Genomic DNA, 12,629 nt, shown 5'->3' with positions numbered 1-12,629 from the left:
TGTAAATGGCAATAGAGCCTAATGAGGGACTTATTGTGAAATGCTAATTAATAGAAGTTGTTAGTCTAATGTTCAGGGATTGAAATATTTATGTGTATAAAAGAAAATGAGATTGATGTTAGGACCGAGCAAATCAGATTTCAGAGCATTTGTGAGTGTGAATATAACGCTTTGAGAGCATTTTTCGTTAAATTTTACAACAATAGGGACTCTCAAGAAAAATCTCAAAATTAAAACCTCGACTGAATGTTGGAACTTAAATTTGTTACAACAAGTTAAAACGTCCGTTTTGCCGAAAGATGTATACCCTCAGCCAATGTTCGATTATTGAAATATATTTTGACTTCTGTACGAGTATTCAAATTGTTGGCTCTCCATGGAGTAAATACTGAAGGAATGGGCCAATATTGCCCATTCCGCATTTTATGCACTTCATGGATATTCAAAAGTTTGACCCTCCGTGGGGGAGATAAAAGAAGGCCTAGACCGATATATCCCATCTTCACAGCAGATTTTGTGTTAGTAGAAATGATGGGGTGTGTGAAATATGAAGAAAACCGGATGTTTATTTCGGATTTTATAATCGTTTTAGTTATTTGAGATTTGGGGGAGGTTCCTGAAGGAATGGTCCGATCTCTATCATCTTTATAACAGATCTTGGGTTGATAGAAATGCTGGGATGTGCCAAGCCTGAATGGAATCGGATAGTAATTTCGTGTTTTATGAGCTTCATGAATATTCAAAATGTTGACCCTCTGGGGGGAAGGTACCAGGAGGAGTGGACCTCCTTCACACCAGACCGTGGGTTAAAAAAATATATACATCACATTTTATAAGAGTTATAATTATTCAAAATGTTGACCCTTTGTGGGGGAGGTACTTGATGGTGTGAACCGATATTCTCCATTTTCGCACCTGACCTAGAACTGATGTAAATATTAGGATTTGCAAAGTTAAAGCAAAATCAGATTATACTTTCTCTTTCTGTGCAGTAAAATATATTTTTTTTTTTTTGGAAATTTCGACGTTTTGTGGGGGAGGTACCAGAAGCACTGGACCGATTTTGTCCACCTCCGAAATTTATAATAATATTACAATGTTTGGACCAAATCGAATTCTCTATTCGAGAGTTATCGTGCGTACCAGCCACACAGACAGACGGACGGACATCGCTAGATCGACTCCAAATGTCTTCAAATGGATTTGGTTCAAAGAGACTTGGTGGTTTAAGCCGATATTTCGATGAGGTTCGTTTTGACTTGAAAAACATAAGTGGCTATCGTTAGAGCACTCCAGCATTTAAATGTGTATATATATTTTGTGTCTCGTACCATCGCTCGTTACCGTGATACTAGTAGCGTAGCCCCACGTCAAGGAAGTGGACGGAAGAAAACAGCAACATCAGCTGAAATGGTTCGAAAAGTAAAGAAGCGACTTGATCGAAACCCGCGTCGCAGTGGCCGAAAAATGGCCCATGAGCTGAACACATCGCAATATTCCATTCGGCAAATATTGAAAAATGAGCTCGGGGTAAAGCCATTGAAATACCAAAAAGTGCAAGAACTTACACCGCAACAGAAAGAAAATAGACTCAAAAGAGCTGAAGAGTTACTTCGCTTGGCCGAAAGTCGTGAACTTTTTCGTGTTTACTTGCCAAAAAGGTCAGCTGAAAATGTGCACATTCGGTTGACCACCAGAACTCATGCGCCGGCCATGGTGATGGTGTGGGCCGCCGTAACAGCCTACGATCGCTCTCCGCTCGTATTAATCGACCGTGGCACCAGAATAAATTCCGAATATTATCGCGGAAATATTCTGGAGGGTGTATTAAAGCCTTGGACAACAACAGGACTCAGCACCATCGCACTCAGCACGCGCCACCTAAGAATGGTTACAAAATGAGGTTCGTTTCCAGCTCACAATGGCCACCAAAATCTCCGGATACCAATCCGTTGGACTATTGTGTCTGGAGTATTTTGGAAAGCAAGGTTGGCACTAAAAAATACCAAAGTGTCGATCACCTCAAGCAAGTGCTTCGCCGGGAATGGGTCAAAATACCGCAGAGCAACATTCGGGCAGCGTGTGACGGTTTCATTGGCCGTTTAAAGGCCATAATTCGTGTCAAAAGTGACCAATTCGAACAAATCTAAACTTATTCTAAAATTTGATGCTATTTCCGACATTTTTGGCTTTCATTCAATATTTTTTTTTAAATGTAAAAATTATGTCGTTTGACTTTGTTGCAGTTTTTGGAATTATCGGATAATTTCAAACACAATATTTCCCGTTTGTATCAGGAGTGCACGTATTTCGAGGAATCTTAATACGAAAATTTCCAAAAGTTCTCTAGAGGGGTAAATTGCCCCCTCTACCCTGGTAAATGCCCTCTACCCTAGTAATTGCCCCCTCTACGCTAGTAATTTTTCCTTTCAAAACCCCAATACACGGGTCTTCTTCTCTTTAGCTCTATTTTCATAACCTGATGGATTTCCCACCTATTTATTGAAAAAGTTGAATTTTGTCGCACAGTGTATTAGAATCGAAACACAATACCCACAAAAAGGGAGTAAGCATTGGGGACACTTTCAGCACTTCAAAAATGACAACTACATACTTTCAAATTTGAGGTAAAATTTGGAAAATCCATTGATACGAATAACCTGTTTCAGGGTGATTAAAAAAATATTTATCATTTGTATTACCACTAGATTGAAATTCCCTAGAAATTGAGATTCCCTAAAGAGCCATTTCAATGACTTGTTGTTATTTTTTTTTTTTCAAAAAAATATTGATTCAAATCAATCTTCAAACAACTACAATGATGTTTTATATGAAATTTAAAATTTTGTTTTAGTACTAAGCTAATTTTGTTTTTGTTAGAACATACATTTCAATACATGAATCACAAAAGAACAAATAAAGAGGATATTAGCGAAACAATTCGAACACTTACCTCCGAAACACCATCTTCCTGTGGCACGGGCAAAGACAACCAATAAAACAATCAGAATGAGAACAGCTACAGCAACAACAATGCCAACAATGGCACCAATTTCCAAGCCACTGGATGGCGGGGTGGCCGATGAACTAATGCGAACTGTGTAATCGGTGTGGCCCAATGCATTTGTTGCTCTCATCTGATAGGTCTTTGTTGTGTCCTCCAATGTTAGGCCAGCAATCAATAAGGTAACATTGTACATGTCTTGTCCCAAGTATTGAGGTGCGTAAGCCGAGAAACGACCAGTTTTTTCGCTCTGGCGTACAACTTCGCCGTCAATGGTCCATTCGATGATGGGGGCGGGATTTGCACGAATGGTCAGATTAATGAGGGCTGTGTGTTCCAAATAAAGGCCATAGACAGAGATATCTTCTTGGGGTAGAGGGGCATCTGGAAAAAAAAATGGAAGATGGAAATTAGAGCTTGATATCAGCTTTCAAGGGGTTTCAAGGCCATTCGAGATGGACGTGTACTTACAGCGCACCAAAAGATGATAGGAACCCTCCTGGGGTGGCAAACTATCGCGATCAGTTTGATGATGGGAACGGCACACCAATTTACGGTTATTATCTTCGGGTCCCAAAATCCAGCTGATACCCTGAATGGTGGTGGTCAATTCCAGGCCATTGCTGGTGGGACTTGAGGTAACATAATCCATTTCGCTGAGATGTTTGTTGGCTGGTTCATCATCCAAATACCAAGTGATGTTTCCATAAGGGCGACCATCGGCCACTATACAACGGGCTTGGAATGTTACACCTTCACTGAAATAGCCTTCATTGTCTGGCTTGGTAATCAACTCGACCAGGGGTTGTTTGGGACGTACTGCAGAAGATAAAAACGCATGAAGATAAAATTAACTCCCCCAAATAAAACTCCAAGAAAATCAATTACTTACATGCCACAACCAAATCAATTGTGCCCGACAACTCCTCACCCTGGACACCCAAATTACACTTGACCTGACCATTATTGACCGCCTTTACATGGGCAATTTTAACACCACATTCACCATTGGTCAGGCCGCGTCCAAAGTACTCAAAGCCGGGCGTTTTATTCCAATCGGGCGATAAATTGAATACTTTCGACTCTCCAGGGATTTCGATTCGACAATAGGTGATTGAGTGATGGGCATAACGACACAACAGTTCCGTGTGATCACCCTCATTGAGGACGGCTGTGTTGGGCTCAACATTGACTTGGGCACGTGCCAGGGAATCTAAAAATAAACAACAACAGAAAACACAACAAATCAGAAAAATGTAGAAAATTGAAAAATAAGTTTTAAAAACTGCGCCAGTAAAATATCTCTTTTAACTGTCTGCTGCTGCAGTGCAAAGTGAAAAAGTAAATCAAATGTTTATAAATTGTATTTTCTTTTTGGATGGTGTGAGTTTGTGTGTGTGTAAGTTCGATGCAAAACCCATTGGTGTGTGACTGCTGCTAAACAATGTTTGACTGCAGCAAAATTTTGTATTACAACCTGTGTACATACATTTTGCTTTGTTTTGTGTGGACCTCTTCTCCTTCCTGCCAACCTGACGCAGAGTCTGCACAAGGCAAGTTCAATTAATCTTTTCAACTACCAGTTCGACATGTTGAACATTTAAAGTACTTAAACGTATCCCCCGGCGGGTGTACGGAAAAGTGGGAGGGAAATGTAAATTAAAGTTTATTAGAAATTGAGTGATTACTTCCTTTTCCGCCAGTTGCCAATATTGATTTGTAAGCAGTCTGCATTAGTAAATGTTTAAAGAGCGTATGTAAAGTGTAAGCTATTACAAAATTAGAAGGGGATAAATGAAATGAGCGTCATCGGGGAGATTTTTCAATTTAGAAATGCTCGAGAACATTTAATATCGTTGGTATTCGTAATGGTTTACAATCTCTAAAGATCTACTATTTTTATACCCTCTACCATACATAGTATGTAACTCATCGAGATAATAATTTTAGACCTAACAAAGTGTATATATTCTTGGTCAGCGTAAAATGCTAAGACTATTTAGCCCTGTCCGTCTGTCCATCTGTTATAATCACGCTAGAGTCAAAACGAATTAAGATAAGAAGCTAAAATTTTGCACAGATCAGTCTTTTGTCTGCAGGCTGGTCAAGTTCGAAGATGGGCTATATCGGTCCACGATATCATACAGCCCCCATTTAACGTTGTCCCTGATATTCGGTATTTAGATGATTGTAGCCAAAATTTTCAATGGAATTGTCTGAAAATCCACAAAAGATGTTATTTCTAAGTACTTTACCCCATGGAAAAGCATTGTTTATATAAGTCCACGATATCGTATAGCCCCCATACAATGGTACTCCCCCCGATATTCGGTATTTTGATTATTTGGGGCATGTTTTTCTATTGAATTGTCTGAAATTCCCCACAAGAAGTTCTTTCTAAATACCTTACCCCATGGAAGAGTATTGTTTATATAAGTCCACGATATCGTATAGCCCCCATACAACCGTACTCCCCCGATATTTGATGATTTTAACGACATTATTCACCGGAATTGCTTCAAATTTCGTATTTGAAGTTCTTTATGGCTACTGCAGTCTATGACAGAAAATTGTCTATGGAGATCCAGGTCTTCGTATAGCCCCCACATAACAATTCCTCCCTATATCCGGGTTTTTATGATTTAAGCGAATTGTTTCAAATTTCATATTTTATGTTCCCAATGAGAACCTCAGTCTATGACAAAAAATTGCGTATGCAGACCCACGTCTTCGTATAGTCTTCATATGACAGTACCTTCCTATATTCGGTATTTTGATGATTTTATCGACATTTTTGACCGGAATTGTTTCAAATTTCGTATTTGAAGTTCGTAATGGGTACTACAGCCTACGACAGAAAATTGTCTAAGCAGGCCCACGTCTTCCTATAGCCCCCATATATCGGTACATCCCTATATTCGTGTGCTAAGTGTGCCAACTGGACAAAATTGTGCTAAATTTGGAACCGTCTGGTTTAGGGTGAAGATAGGACTTAAGATATGAAATTTTGTATTACAGTCGCTGTTCATGTGTAGCCTAGACATGTGGAGATGGTTTCGGAAATTACTGTACTGTAGTTGTATGAAAATTACTAAATGGTACTAAATTTGGTATTGAGTAAAGGTATAGAGATAGAGATACAATTTTGAAATTTGGAAATGTATCCTATATTTGTACGGAAAATGCTAAATGGTACTAAATTGTATATAGGATGATGGAATAGAGCTGGAATCTCGAAATTTTGATGCTGAGGTCTCTGTTGATATCCGGGATTGAGACATAGAGTTGGCTGTGGAACCGTGTACTATAATTGTTCGAAATTTGCTGAAATCCTGAAATTTTATATTGATTCACTGTTGGTTTCTGCGATTAAGATATTGAGATGGTCTCGGAAAAGTGTGCTATAATTTTTCGAAAAGTACTAATTTTGGTATAGGCTAAAGGAATAGAGCTGAAATCCTGAAATTTGATATTGAGGTTGTTATCTGGTGGTGGTTTTTGCAAATACGTACTAAAAGTGCACGAAATGTACTAAATGGTTCTAATGTTGGATCATTGAAATTTTGTATAGATTCCACTGTTGGTATCTGCTATTAAAATATAGAGGTGATTTTATAAATGTGTACTATAATTGTTCGAAAAATACTAAGTGGTACTAAATTTGGTATGAGGTGAATATATAGATCTGAAATCCCGAGATTTGATATTGAGGTCTCTGTTGCTATCTGATGTTGAGATCTGATAGTGGTTTTGCAAATGTGTACTATAATTGTTCAAAAAGTACTGAACGGTACTAAATTTTGCTGTAAAAGGTAAACATTTTCCTGTTATTCTTTTGAAAAAGGAAAAAAAAACCTTGATAGTCTAAAAATTTAGTGCGAGGTATGAAGTCTTGATTACAATTTTTTTCAAACTGAACAAAATGGCCATTACGAGTATTAAAAAGGCCTAATACCAACACTTGGAAATAATCTAAAATTTTAAGGTGGATTTATCGCTGTGGAAGTAGCGGGCATTTGCTAGTTGTGAATAAAACCTTCAACACACTTAAAATCGGCCATTGCCATAAGGGGCTCATGTCAAAAACTTACCTATATTCAAAAATTTTTCATAACTTTAACTTTTTCCGTTTTGCCTTGTTAAGGCGAAGATCATATGTTTTATGATTTATATGTTTGTTTTCTCTTTCGAGACGAGCTTTCGAGACCACGGACCTCGGTGTGCAGTCAAATAGAAGTTGCCGTCTCTACGTTCAGAGTCATTAACCCGTCTTCCTAAAGCAGCACTAAAACAAGTGTATGCATTGGAAGCAATGTAGTTGTTGTGGATAAAAAATCCATCACTACAAAAAAAACAAAAAAATTTGCTGTGAAAAAGATCTGCCAATAGAACTTGAGTCGAACCTGGAGAGTTTCTAGTGTATAATTCGCATATGCTAATTTGCAATAAGTTCGAAATATATACTACTTTCCAGAGAACGGCCCTTGTAAGCCATCATCCATACCAAATATGCCTGGTGAGCCGCTTAACCAACGGCGAAACGCGTCGCATAGTGGTGAGTGTGTGATAGTGTCTATCTGGCTTTCCTTTTCACTGCAAAATTGAGATCATTAAGCTCGTCTCGAAAGAGAAAACAAACATTTAACTTTTTCCTACGAAGAACCAACACTCCCCATTATAGGTGTTTCGAATATATAAAGGTACTGTCCAATGGGGTCTATATAAAATAGCGGTTCTAAGCTGAAGCCATTTTGTAATTAGACCACAAATCTTCTAGAAATGTTAAGAGATATCAAGAAAACATACCATGTATAAGATTGAAATTGGCCCTTAAATATTGAAAAATGTAGACTCGGTAACCTAAATTCAACTTTTTTACAGGAAAAAATTCTCTACATGCTCAGAACATGAAATTAGAAGTCATTCCTAAATCGGTAGGAAATTAGGGCCACAGAATTCAAATATGAGGTCATTAGACATCCTAGAAGCTCTACCTTGAATATTGCTAGCTCCAGTATGATTTCATCTCATAAACATTCGATAAGTGATACATCTGAAAGAAATTTTACGCTGATCGAGGAAATATACACCTTAGGAGATCTTCGGAAAATATTTCAAGGCCTCACAAATGTCATAACAAAATTATTTTTTTTCAATCTTTTTAAAATTTCTATAAAATTCCACACTTCTTAATTTTGACTCAATTAAATTATATTAATTTCTAAAATTTCATATCAAATGTACCTAAAATCGTAACTTCCAATTGAATTGACATTTTAACAATAAAAGACATTTTCCCCCTTCACTTTCCCCCCGTCCCTTCAATTATGCCTTCCAACGAAATGTAAATCAATCATTTAACATAACCTTTCACGTATTTTTTTTTTCGTTTTCATTCTTAGTTCATGGAAGAAAACAAAAATTAAAAATCTCTTCGCCTCCGCTTAACACAAACAAATACAGTTCAACGAAAATGCCGTGACTCCATTAAACTTCATTTAATCGAAATTCATTAAACACCATACCAGCATCTTCATCCACGTCACCATATTGCCATGGCGGATAGTCATGGTAATATTTAAAACGTCGTTCAATAGCTTTTGACAAAACACACACACATTTGGACAAACAACAAGAATTTTTCGAAATAGTGACGGATCGAACACATAATCAAATGTCAGTGAATATAGTGAATAATGCTAAAATATTTCACGATGAACATGAATATGCAACGAGATGCTATTATGTGAACATTTTTAGGGATTCCAAATCGGATGTGGTTTGTAAAAATATATTTATGCCATAAATGTAGATGGGTAACTTTGGAACTGGAAAATTAAAGAATAGGAAGGGAACAACTCTAGTTTAGTAAAAACTCTTCGATTTTTTTACAGAGATAGGTATTTTTGCCCTCATTCCGGGAAACTATTTTTTTTTTCTTGGGGGACGGATCCGGAACTCCAGATTTTTGACCCGAGAACCCGGGTTCAAGACCCGGGATAAACCCGTATCCACTTATCCGATATAGGCTACATATATTGCCTATATCGGATAAGTGGATACGGGTTTATCTCGGGTCTTGAACCCGTTTGAAAGAAAACACCTATCCAATAAGTGGTCGGTGGACCACAGATTGTAGCATCTTGGAAAGGTAAGAGTGTTAGGTATAATTTGACATCAATTTTATTGACCCCCATAATGGCCTCTTTTTCGACTTTTTAGGGGTTTTATATAATTCCGGGTCCAAAAAATCGATAATTTGACTATTACTTCCAAACCGCTTATAAATAGTCCAATCATGTGAACACTTGTATTTTCGTAAGCTTTCCAACGATACCTATATTGTCTATATTGCGTAAGTGGATCCGGGTCTTGATTTTCGGTACAAAAATCTGGGGTCCCGGGTCAGTCTCACAAGAAAAAAATAGTTTCCCGGAATAAGGCTAAAAATTCCTACCACTGGGAAAAAATGTCAAATCCGGGTCTTAAACCCGGACTTTCGGGCCAAAAATCTGGGGTCCCGCGGCCGTCTCCCAAGAAAAAAATAGTTTCCCGGAATCAGGGTAAAAATTTCTGTCACTGGAAAAAAATTTCAAAAAAATTAATGATTTTCGAATTTCATTAAAATAACATATTTATTAAAAATCCATAAAAATATGCAAAAACCTGATTTTTCAGATATTTTCTGTTTTTTTCTTTTCGACAACGCCATCTCTGTGGGTCATACTAGTTTAACTGCATCCATATTCTAAAAGATGAAGACATCATCATCATCGTCGTTTGAAAGAATCTGGCCATTGAACTGAACAAACGTGAATGTTAAAGGAACACCTGGTTAAATGGTTTCTGATGAAGATTAATGAATGAACTTTTCCAAAAGAGTGGATAACATTTGCAATAAAACGGCAATGGAGATGAACACTCCGACATGGCCCAGCTTCCAACAATAGCATATAATAACAAATTTAGAGAAGACAGCAACTTTACATTGACTAATAGTTGGGAAATTGATTGAATTTAATGGAAGTATAATGAAGAAGAACAATATTGAGACAGAAGGCTAAAATTTTGCACATATGTGTATTTACTAGGCAGGTAAAGTTCTTAAATAGGCCATGTTGGTCCACGGTAACGGTACCTCCCAATATTCGGTATTTTGTGACTTTAGATATATTTTTAACGAAATTGTTTCAAATTTCGTATTTAAAGTTCGTAATAGGTACTACAGCCTACGACGAAATATTGGGTATACAGGACCACGTCTTCGTATAGCTCCAATATAACGATACCTGCAGATATTAGGTATTTTAATGAATTTAGCGACATTATTAACTGGAATCGTTTCAAAGTGTGTATTCAAAGTTCCTGATGGGTACTACAAACTATAACAAAAAAAAAAAAAAAAAAAAATCGCGTATGCAGGTCCACGTCAACGGTATCTCTCTTTTTTCGGTATTTTGATGACATTATCGACAATATTAGACGGAACTGTTTCAAATTTCGGATTTGAGGTTTGGAATCGATACTACAGCCTATGACAGAAAATTGTCTATGCAGGTCCACATCTTCGTATTGCTCCCATATAGTGATACCTGCCGATATTCGGAATTTTGATGATTTTAGCGGCATTACTAATTGGAATTGCTTCAAATTTCGTTTTTGAAATTCGGAGTCGATACTACAGCCTTAGACAAAAAAACCTTATGAAGGAACATGTCTTCGTATAGCCCCCCATATTGGGGGGTTTCATATGAAAAGTATTTTCTACGGATTTTTTTTTTAATTTTTCAATTTCCTTCAAAATGATGGAGGGTATTAAAATTTCAGGCAGACCGAATTTAGCTGCTTTTTTACTTGTTTTGTTTCGAATTTAAAATGGAATAATTCGAATTTCAAATGAAAGAGGTGTAGACCTGAAAATTCGTTCAAATTTACATACATAAACAATAAGCAAATTACAGCATGCGGATGTCAAAGGTCGATCAGTGGCAATTGCTCTATACAAAGTTGTCGGATACATTGAGCAGAAACTCCAACTTGGCAGCTTTTCTCAATATAGAGAGGGTTTTCAACAATATGAAGGTCGAGTCAATTCATAACTCTCCCTCTCTCTCTGTATGCCTGTAGCATTTCCTGAATCCTAATTATATAAATTGATAGGATGCTAAACAGTAGGATTATCAATTCGAGCTTGGGAGAGAGTTCCATCAGCAAAACTGTCAAAAGAGGTGTTCTGCCGAAAGGACTTCTTTCACCCTTTGCTTTGGCTTTCGGTGATAAATAAAATTCTAGAAAGTTTCATCTAAGATTAAAGGTGAACCTCCCTCTAGACGGCCTGACCATATACACAGATGGTTCCAAGATGGAAGAAGGCACCAGTGCCAATTATAAAACGCTCATATGAACTTAATAACAAACGCAGCGTTTCTCAGACGGGGATTCTCGGAATCAAGAAGACAGCCGACAAGGTCCCACAACTATGTTATAGCATAACAAGACCGCCAGTGCTATATATGTGCTCAGTCAATCGGCCCTCAGAGCCATCAAATCGAGACTGTTGGGTCCCAGAGCATAGAAATATGGTTGGGACTGAAATGGTTGAATAATTAGCTCAGTCGATTGATATACCGATTTAAGAGAGTTTCAAACCGCCCAAGCTTATATAACAGCCAATTCTAAAAGGCTCTCATGGAAGAAGCTAGCAGAAGATGGCACTTGAAAACGGATGCAAGGTATCTAGGGCCATAAGGCCGGCATTCTTGAGAAAAATATCCTGCTCCCTTCCTTTAATTACTAGGTCCGATCTAAAAATCTCGGTCACTGCATATTGAAAAATATTTTGAGAGTACAACCCATGCAGTGAGGTCTCTTTTTTCTCACAACTTTTTCAAACTTATCCTACCTTGTATTAATTGTTTTATGGTTTCCAGAAATCTTCTCCTTTCAAACCAAATTTTCGCCTTTTGTGGTCTAGGATTAAATCAGCAAAAAGTAAATTGGCATAGTCTTTTCCATGGAAATCCATAAAATATTTTCATCAATTATTCCATTCCTTCTTCTCGTTTGTTTTCCCCCTCTATAGCCATTTGCTTGTGCCGTTTTTTTTTTACCTCCCTGCGCCCCATCAACCAATTTTCAAAAGCAATAATATATTGAAATGTTCATTAATTGAGGACAAGTGATGTTGAAAAATGGTAATGCTCTGGCGAATGTTAATGTTGAGAGAAATGGATGTTTTTTGCTTTTGCAATTCGTTCATCATAAAACATTAGCAAATAAGGTCGTATTAATTAGAAATGTATACAATAAAATTCGAGGAAAAAGGCAAGGAGAAACCAAATAAGAAAAAGGCAAAAACCAAATGACCAACTACGACCAGAACTGACCATAATTATTCACTGGAAATCTGAGTAGGAGTAAAAAAAAGAAGATAAAGAGGACATATTGACTTGTGGTTATCGTTATTTACATTTTAGCATGAACGTAGCTATTTTGTATTTATTAAAGGCTAGGTCACGCATAATATTCGAGTACTGTGTAAAAGGAGGTTTTACACATGTTATTTAATATATAAATTTATATTATATCTGTGCTCTTTTTATACAAAAATATATTAATATCCGAT

At 37.2% G+C, this 12,629-nt stretch overlaps 1 protein-coding gene across 3 annotated transcripts in view; it reads right to left on the bottom strand.

Moving 5' to 3' along the window:
• Window positions 1-12,629, bottom strand: part of LOC101896521 (fasciclin-3) — a 418,355-nt gene that overhangs the window by 41,129 nt on the left and 364,597 nt on the right. For all 3 annotated transcript variants that reach the window (XM_059119877.1, XM_059119878.1, XM_059119879.1), the window contains exons 2-4: window positions 3,897-4,217; window positions 3,476-3,823; window positions 2,954-3,388 (exon numbers count right to left, since the gene is read on the bottom strand). In XM_059119877.1, coding sequence (XP_058975860.1) covers window positions 2,954-3,388; window positions 3,476-3,823; window positions 3,897-4,217 — 1,104 coding nt within the window. The remainder of the gene's footprint in view (window positions 1-2,953; window positions 3,389-3,475; window positions 3,824-3,896; window positions 4,218-12,629) is intronic.

Source organism: Musca domestica, unplaced genomic scaffold (genome assembly GCF_030504385.1).
Source record: "Musca domestica strain aabys unplaced genomic scaffold, Musca_domestica.polishedcontigs.V.1.1 154, whole genome shotgun sequence".
Classification (NCBI taxonomy): domain Eukaryota; kingdom Metazoa; phylum Arthropoda; class Insecta; order Diptera; family Muscidae; genus Musca; species Musca domestica.
This window is presented reverse-complemented; position numbering and strand designations above follow the sequence as displayed.